This window comes from Lipotes vexillifer, unplaced genomic scaffold (genome assembly GCF_000442215.2).
Source record: "Lipotes vexillifer unplaced genomic scaffold, Lipotes_vexillifer_v1.1 scaffold944, whole genome shotgun sequence".
Classification (NCBI taxonomy): Eukaryota; Metazoa; Chordata; class Mammalia; order Artiodactyla; family Lipotidae; genus Lipotes; species Lipotes vexillifer.
Genome location: NW_006785040.1, coordinates 1,393,043 through 1,402,070, shown reverse-complemented (window position 1 = coordinate 1,402,070; position 9,028 = coordinate 1,393,043). Strand labels below are relative to the sequence as shown.

General features: G+C 55.4%; 1 protein-coding gene across 2 annotated transcripts in view; it reads left to right on the top strand.

Annotated features, from left to right (window-relative positions):
• Nucleotides 1–2,023, top strand: part of DPP6 (dipeptidyl peptidase like 6) — an 800,631-nt gene extending 798,608 nt beyond the window's left edge. Inside the window, exon 26 of one of the 2 annotated variants that reach the window (XM_007457181.1) lies at nucleotides 1,717–2,023. In XM_007457181.1, coding sequence (XP_007457243.1) covers nucleotides 1,717–1,863 — 147 coding nt within the window. In that variant the 3' untranslated portion in view covers nucleotides 1,864–2,023. The remainder of the gene's footprint in view (nucleotides 1–1,716) is intronic. The other variant, XM_007457180.1, reaches the window with a different exon arrangement.
• Nucleotides 2,024–9,028: the final 7,005 nt, after the last annotated feature.

The following is a 9,028-nucleotide window of genomic DNA, read 5'->3' as shown; positions in this document are numbered from 1 at the left end:
GCCCCCGCCCCCTCCCCGGGGGGTTGAGCAAAGGCGGGGCAGCAGCCACACCCCCATGCTCCCTGGAGAGGCGGCTGCGGTCCCACACTGATGAGCGCAGCCTTGGCTTCACTAGCCTCCCCCCAGAAAGCACACATCTGCTGGATACTGGCTGGATGTTCCAGAACCTTCTGTGGTGCCGCAGTAGTTAAAGAGCACTGTCCTTCCCGAGAAGCCGGCCCACAGCCTTGACCTCAGTGGCCTCAAGCGCTGGCCCGCGGGCTCTAGTGTAGGTGCTTTTCCAGCGACGCCCGATGCTGCTTCTGGAAACTTCTTCCGTCTCCCTCCCGCCCTCCGGTTCACCTGGTGACACAGGCACGGCCCCGGGGTCTTCCCGGGTCCAGGATGAACGGGAGACTTCCTCAGCCAGGGCCCCAGGCAGCGCTGCCTGCCTCTGTCCCCCAGCCCTGGCTTTGCTGCGTGGCTGCCCCGTACAGGGCCGGTGTGCGCTGGCCGGTCGGGGGGAGCGCTTCCCGCAGGGAGGGAGGCCGGCTTGCGTGCTGGTGAACGCGGAGGGAGGGAGGGGCTTAGTTCACGTGACACTGGAGTTCCTTCTGAGAATGCTCAGGTCACAGTACGATGCTATACGTCGTATGCACGCGATGCGGCCGCGGGTAGGTCCGATGGCAGGCCTCTGCCTGCCGGTGTGGGCCACTCCCCACATACAGGCGAAGCGAAGTCAGCAAGGTGCTGGGCGACACCCACCCCGGGTCCCACTGGACACTGTGCAGGCGCGGCGAGTGTCTGAGACACTCGATGAGCTTGTAGAGGTGACAACTCCAGGTGAGGGCTCCAGGCAACCAGGACCCGGGTAGGAGGAGACATACTTCCTGCTCTGTAACCCTTTGTACTATTTGATGTTTAAGGTACATATAATAGCTCAATGACCACCTTCATAAATAAAAAAATAAAGGTGAGTGTCATCGTCTGAAGACATAAGAGGAAGACAGGGTTCAAAATGCAGGAAGCAGCCTGGTATCATGGAAAGGACATGGGCTTTGGGGCCAATTAGACTTGGCTTTGAATCCCAGCTGGGACCGGGCCCTTCGTGTGGAGGCGGTGCAGTGCCCCTGGGTGCTCAGTGTCATTACATTTGGGGATGGAATGATTAGCTGCCGTCTTTTCAGCCCTGCCTATGTCCCAGGCCTTGTTCTAAGCATTTCAGAGGTATTCCATCATTCAATTCTCACATAGCTCAGTGAGCTAGATTTCATGATGAGGTCATCTGCATTCGACGGCCGGGGTCCAGGAAAGCCCCCTGTGCACGGCGCACGGTGAGTCAAACGCAGGTGCCCGTGCGAGCGAAGGTTTCCCCACACTCACCAAGGTTATAGAGGCAGCACGGAATTCTTCCCCTTTCTTTGGGAGTCCTGATGCCTGGAGGCCTGGGCCGCTCGCTGCCTCTATGGTCCCCGAGCCTGGATCCCTGTTGCAAATTCAAGCAAGCGGAGCGAGCGAGGCGTTCAGAGTCTGTTAGACCATGTGTTTTCTGATTCCGTCCCTGATTTGCTGAGGGCACCCTCCACCTGGCAAAGCCGCGAGGAGAAGCAGCCCTGAGATGCCCTCCAGGCTGAGCTTCCGGCTGCGCGGAGCCCGGGCCGTGGGGCTCGGAGTCTCAGCGGCGCCCCAGCCCACGCTGGGCGGCCACGGGGGTAACTCCTCACGCTTCTCTTGCAGATATACCCGGACGAGAGCCACTATTTCAGCAGCGCCCCCCTGCGGCAGCACCTGTACCGAGCCCTCATCGGCTTCTTCGTGGAGTGCTTCAGGGTCCAGGACAAACTCCCGACAGTAGCAGCGAGAGAGGACGAGGAGGAAGACTGACCCAGACGGCCCGGAGCGCGCCCGGCGCCTGCTGGACCAGTGGACACCGACTGGGGAGCCCCGCCTCGCTCTCCCTCAGGGGCCTGGGCGGGGGCAGGAAGCGCCACCTTCCCAGCATGTGTGTTTCTGGTCCTGAGGTCAGTTTTGCTCCAGAAACAAGCTCCTCCCTCCCCGGGTGGAGATGCATCGTCGCTCACAAGGGCTTCCACGGAGCCTGGAGCCATCGCCACCCTGGAGTGACGGGTACCTCCCCGCGACCCCTCCCCGAGGAACAAAGCGAAGGATGGATGGCCGTGCAGAAGCTGGCCCTGGAATTCGAGCTCACGAGCGGTAGCGTTGAGACCCGGCCTCCGCTCGGGTACCGCTTCTGCTCCAGGGCATCATACCCCGTCTGATGTCACCGCACCATGGACCAACTAGAGCACAATTGTTTTCCCAGTACTTGTCCATAGATTGGCTCGCGCCTTTCTGTAATTAGGAGATTCTGCATTTTAAGGGGCTGTACGAAGTGTTACTGTAGCTACGCTAATGGTTAACCTTATGGAATCAATTCGTATTTTTCTATGTTTTTTACCTGACACTGTCTCTGGTCACGGGGTTGCTTTGCTGTGAAATGTTGTCAAATTTATTGATGTAAAGTTTTTGATAATTTTCTTTTATTATACTTTTAAAAATCTGTTGTGATGCCACTTCTCTTATTCCTGTTATTGGTAATGTGTTTCTTCTCTCTCTTTTTCATCTGTCTAGAGGTTTGTAAGTTTTATTCATCTTATTTTTAAAAAACTGCTTTTTTTCCCTCTCTACATTGTTTTTCAATTTTGTTGCATTGATTTCTGTGTTTTTTTTTTTTTTTTTTTTGTTTTGCTTTGTTTTGCTTTGTTTCGTTCAGTCAGTATGTAGGCTTTGCACTTGTTTGGATAAAGAAACAGATCAGAAGTAACTGCTGTCTCCTCAACGCCATCTTTAGACTTTGTGGAGACATTTCAGAACACTGAGCGGGAACAAAATATCCAATACTCTTCACTAAAAAGAGTCATAAAGGAAACCTGTCTCCCACCAAAGCTGCATTAGGATCTGGCTTAGAGTCGCATTGTGCATCTCCCTGTGCCCCTAGGCCCATCCTTTTCCTCCCTGATAAGCCGTCAAGTCTTTTCAGGTGACGTTTGGTTAAAAAACATGAACAAAGTGTTGACTCCACCTCCAGGTCTGTCACGTGTGCTGGGTGACAGGAACCCTGGAGGCAATTGAGGCCCGCGCCGGTGTCACCCCGACCCTGGGGTGGCTCTGTCCCTCCGTGCCGCACGCAAGCGGTGTCGTCGATGTCCCTAGCCTTGTAAGACATCCTCTGAGCAGGTGCACAGCCAGCATCCCGTGTATATTTCACTTTGTTGTATATAACGACGGGAATGCGGTCAAGGCGTCGCACCGCGTCCCCTGCCCTCCGCCCGGTTTTCCGTCGTGTTCTGCCTGCATGCCCACAGCCTGGCTGAGCTGCTCTCTCTACAAGTGCTTGTTGGAAATATATTGACGACCGTCATCTCCTCTGGAGCTTGTTGACAACCTGAGTGTCAGTTCGTATTTCTCCAGCTCCCGGTCCCCCTGGGAAGGGGGGCTCCCTGACATTCTTATCAGCAGAGAAGATACGTCCACGTCACTTTTGGTGTTTGGGGGTTTGGGTTTCATCTGCACGAGCTTTGAATGTCAGTTGTACTTAGTTCGATTGGAAGGTCTCCGTCACAGGATTTTGTCCAGGGGATGCATCACCGTTTGGGAGAAGGGTGCATGTGCCGACCAGCAGGGCCGCTTGAGCGCCACACGGCCGCGAGTTTGCTGCTCCAATGGGCTCGACCGACTGCAAACCCAGCTCAGTCTGAAAAGGGAAGCCAGCTCTGGCCACAAGATCTGGCAGGAGGGAGTGAGGATGTGGCCTGGTAGTGTTTGTTCATCCATATGGAATAAAACATTATTTTACCACCTGGATAGCGCTTTTCTTGCTTATCCTCCACCGTCTCACCTTAGAAAGTGTACACATGTTCAAGAAGTCTTGCAAGTACTCATTGATGCGTCCTCAAGGGCCTGTGTGCAGCACGTGAAACCTGCATCTGTGGTAGCAGCGGCTTGATGGTAGGAAGAACAGGACCAGTCAAATATATCAAAGTCCCAAATCAACCAGAAAAGAGAATTCGGGTTTCGTCTTAAAAGTTTCAGCGTGAAGCCACAGAGGTATTCCCTAACACTGAGAGTAAAATTGGCTGTCAGTTGAGGCCACTGCATTGCCCACTAGAAAACTTCAGAAAAACCTGCCTCTGTTGGAAATTCACTCATCTTGGTTGTTGTTAATTCAGTAAGTCTGATGTAGCCCAGCCTGAAAGCAGAGAGATTGGTTAAATAAACCCTTCCAAACCATCAAGCAGCTGCTGCCTCAGAGAAACTGGCTGTCAGTCCAGTCACCCCAGCTGAATGCTGTCACCCTTCTTGACCAAGAATCAAGAAGCAGAGGAGATAGAATGAAAAAGCCAGATGCAGCGGAGCTCACCCCAAGCCCAGCGTGTCAGCCTCTCGCCCGCGGTCACGCGAGCAGCCCCGGCCTCTCCCCACTCGCCCAGGAAGGAGGCCACCTCCTCCCCGCCGCCTTCTGCCAGGGCCGGCCCTGAAAGCAGACACTGGCCTTGATCACTGGGGCCGCCCCAGTTCCACACGGTGGGAAGCCGGCCTGGGAGAGCCCGGAGCCTGCACCTGCCCTGTGTGTGTGAGGTGAAGTGTGTGACACATGTGACTGTGGTTGCTTGTTTCCATTTTAATTAGTTTTAAAATGTTTTAATAAGACCATGAAGCTGTGGAACTCCAGAGCCCGGTACAGGGAGCACAGCCCTAACCCGGGGGCAGCCCTCTTCCTCAGCATCTCCTGGGACACAGCTGCCTCGTTCACAGGGGTGCCATGGTTGGGGGAGGGCGGCGTGTGTACCCCTGGCCTGAACACACGCTGCCCCTCCCTCTCTTGCCTGACCTGTCAGTCCCAGAAAAATGATTTCGTGAAGGATTAGTTGCCTTCCCGAAGCCCCTGTTAAAAACCTCAGTGTCACAAGAGAGGCTGGAAGGATATTTCAGAGATGCCCTTGGGCCTCCTCTGTCAGCACGTGGCTGTGAGCTCTCGGGACAATCACAAGAGGAAGGAACAGGAAGCCTGTTAGCGCGTGGATATCCAGACCGTATATACAAGTAGAACTCTGCCCCGCGACCTGCAGCAACCAGCCCCGGGCAGCCAGGACTCGACCAGCATTTGACAGTTTTCTGACGTCTGCCCGCACTTCCAACTTGGGACCAACTGGGGAAAACCTAACACATCCCCTAGGCAGTAAGAGCCCTGCCCCAGCCCCCAGGGCACCCCTGAGGCCCCTCTCCCAGCGAGAAGCTGTCCCGCTCCCCTGTCTGCCTTCAGTCTCCGTGGAGCACACGTGAGGGTGGTCGGCCCCCACACTCCAGCCAGCTCTGGGGAAGCAGACTCTGCTTGCTCTGATTTGGGTGTGCATCAGTCAGCTAGGGCTGCATAACAAAGCACCGCAGACTGGGCAGCTTAAACAACAGGAATTTATTTCTCGCAGTCTGGAGGCTGGAAGTTGAAGCTCAGGGTGCCAGCGAATTAGGTTCCCAGTGAGAACCCTCTTCCTGGTTCATAGATGGCCACCCTCTGGCTGTGTCCTCACTCAGCAGAAAGAGGGGGAGAGCGCTGGTCTTTCCTTGTCTTATAAGGACACTAATCCCATCATGGGGGCCTCATCCTCACAGCCTCATCTAACCCTAGTCACCTCCCAGAAGCCCATCTCCAAGAACCATCGTATTAGGAGTTAGAGCTTCAACATATGAACGGGGGTGGGAGGGAGACACACGTTCAGTCCGTAACACGTGGGTCTCATCTTCACGCAGCCATTCTAGAGAGAAAATAGAGCTGCCGAGGAGCAGGTGGGGACGCTGGGGGCGGGGCCAGTGGGAGGGAGAGGACCAAGCCTCGGGGACACTGTTCATGGGTGGGGCTTCTCAGGAGGTATGGACGGGCAGGTCTCTGGGCGCTGGTCCTGAGAGGCCTGGGCTCCCTTCTGCAAACCACAAACTCCAAAAAGCCGTTCACCATCTGAATCTCATCACTCACACTACACAGATAGGGGATTAGAAGCCCTGAGAAGGCAAGGGAGTTGCCCAAAATCACACAGCAAGACGGCTACAGCCCTACGTTGCTTTCCCCTCTCATTGTTTTCTTTCATGATAAGCGAAGCTCAGGCCTCCCTCCTGGGTCTAGCACGTTCCTCTGGGCACCAGCACTGGGCCCCAAGCACAGCCCCTGTGGCCAACACAGAACCAGGCTGGCTGGAAAGGGTGTCAAGGTCTAGATTCCGAGCAAATGACAAATCCACGGATGCTTCCAATTCCTGTTCAGTTCAAGCCTCTTTTCTAGGAAAGCTCTCATTGGATCAGCCTCTGCCAGGCATCCTCTGAACCAGTGTAAGCTGTGTCCTTCATGTTTCCCAGATGGGATCTGAAGCCACTACAAGTCTGGGAGTAACATCTGGAAACGGAACAGCCTGAACCGGTCACACCCTCTAGATCGAATACCCTCAACTCTGATGCACATCAGAATCCACCGGGCACTTTGTAAAGTGGACCTTGCGCCCCAGGATGATGATGTACACACGTGTACACACGCAAACACACACGCGTCTGGGAAGCACCGCACGGAATGATATCGCCCCACAGAACCGAAGCAGGAGTCCCCAAGGCTGCCGCGTGGCAGCTCCCATGACATCCTCTAGAGGTCCTTGTCTGTCTTCTCCGTCCCCCTCTCTGGTCCCTGAAGGCCAAGCAGACTCCGGGGTCACAAGGTGGGCGCTCCATGCTGGGGGCGGCAGAGAAGGACAGACATGCCTGGGCCCCCAGAGCATGGCTGCACCCCAGCCCTGGGCCCCGCCTGCTCATCTTGGGCTTCTCCACTTCCTGCAGCTCCCGCATCACCCTGAGGCCTGGTCACACTGGCCAACCCCCCAGAAGCATCGGTGTGGGGCCCGGACTCCCACGCATACTCAGGAGGGCGCTCTCAGAAGGCAGTGGGTTATTTCCACTCATGAGACCACATTTTTACCCAAAGGCTGATGGAACCCAGTTGGTTCGAGTGGATTTTACTGCGAGGATTCTTTGTAGATGAGAGGGTATGTTTTTTTAATAAATTTATTTATTTTATTCTCGGCAGTATTGGGTCTTCCATGTTGCGCACGGGCTTTCTCTACTTGTGGCGAACAGGGGCTTCTCTTGTTGCGGACCACGGGCTCTGGGCACGCGGGCTTCAGTAATTGTGGCTCGCGGGCTCTAGAGTGCAGGCTCAGTAGTTGTGGCGCCCGGGCTTAGTTGCTCCACGGTGCGTGGGATCTTCCCGGACCAGGGCTTGAACCTGTGTCCCCTGCGTTGGCAGGCGGATTCTTAACCACTGCGCCACCAGGGAAGTCCAAGAGGGTATATTTTTTTAATGAATATATTTGGTATAGTGACATATAAAGATATGGCAAACTCATTGACTAGTGAAGAAATGGGCCCAATAATACCTCCAAATTCTGCTTTCGAAGACGTTAAGATTGTTAGAGCTATAGGGCTTGGATTACATCAGGTGTCTGGCTTTTAAACAGACTTTTAAACAAACCACTTTTACAGAAACCTGAATATTGTCTAAAAGTCAGAACAATCATCCACTGAAGGAAGATGACCCACTGAGCTGGACTCCGGTGATCGTCTTGGGGGTGGGCTATCAACTGCATCTCTGAAAGGAAGCTGAAAGGAAGCTCGGGAAGCAATGATCTGTAGTTACAGCTGCTTCCTGTGGGAGAAACGCTTCCACTACCACCAGACTCACACCCCTGAGAACAGAATGGGGAGCGAGGTGTGAAATCCCTTCTCGGGCCACTTAGAAGTGGTGAGATTCCTGGCTGGGGACCCTTAACATTGGCTAATGTGGTAAGTCAAGGGGCGGGGCTTCTAGGGCCGGAGGATGCCAGCAGAGGGAGGAGTTACAGGCGTTGAACAAAACCACACTCTCCGTCGTGGCCCTGTGTCTTCAGTGGCACCGGGGGTCTTCCTGAAATAGAGCCCGACCCCTGCCCACCCGATGACAAGCCCCTGGAGGCAGGGAAAGCGTTGATTTCTTCTGCATCCTGTCCTCCCCTCCCTGCACAGGGCCAGGGCTGGGCTGTGAGTGGCAGAAGGGGACAGGCGGAGCTGGCAGGACATGGTGTGGGGAGTTGCCCCCGGAAGGCGGGACCACCACTTGCTCTCAAGCCTTGGGAATCCCACCCCGCAGGCAGACCCTCTGCTGTGCTGGGGGGAGGGGGAGAGCATTTTGAGGGGCTGGAGCTTCTCTGGAGCTTTACTGAGCTCACTAACTGGCAGCAGGCTGTCCGGGGAGCCCCGTGCAAGTCAAAGGCCATGAACAGTGGATGGGGCCTCCCTGCTCCGGGGTAACAGCCTCTCAGCAATGCTCGGGCTCATGCGAAGCTCTTCAGGCTTCATCAATCTCACAGCACGCAGCTGTGGGCACTTCAGCACAAACCCGGCAAACGTGTCTTCAGTTATTCAATCACTAGGCTCAGGGACCTAATCAACTGCTTGAAAGTTCCATTTGTATAAAGTGTCAGTTACCGAAGAGTGTCAGTGCTGAGCTCCTCTGTCTCGAAGAGTAAGACTCTCTCTCTCCTCTCTCTCCCCCTTTTACCCTCTCCCCAGAGCAGTCCTGCGGAATCCACAGCTTAGAGGGGCCCAGCCCGGCGGGAATAGGAGAGCGGGGGGCGGGCACAGGAGGGGGCCCGGCGGACAGGGTGCAGGGGTGGCAGCAGCCCTGGTGGGCTGCCTTTCTGGATCGGGGTGAGCGTGGCTCCACCGTGCTCTGGCGGCGGGACCCGGTGCTCTGCCGGTCTTTCTGAACTTCCGTTGCATTATTTGTAAAAAAGAATGGCAGGGGTACTAGTTGCCTGGGGCTGCTGTTAACACAGTGCAGGGCAGCTTAAACAACAGACACGTGTGCTCTCCAGATTCTAGAGGCCAAAGTCCGGATCGAGGCGTCGGCGGGGCCGGGCTCCTGAAGGCTGCAGGGAGGGATCTGAAAGCCTCCTCCAGCGTCTGGTGGTCCCTC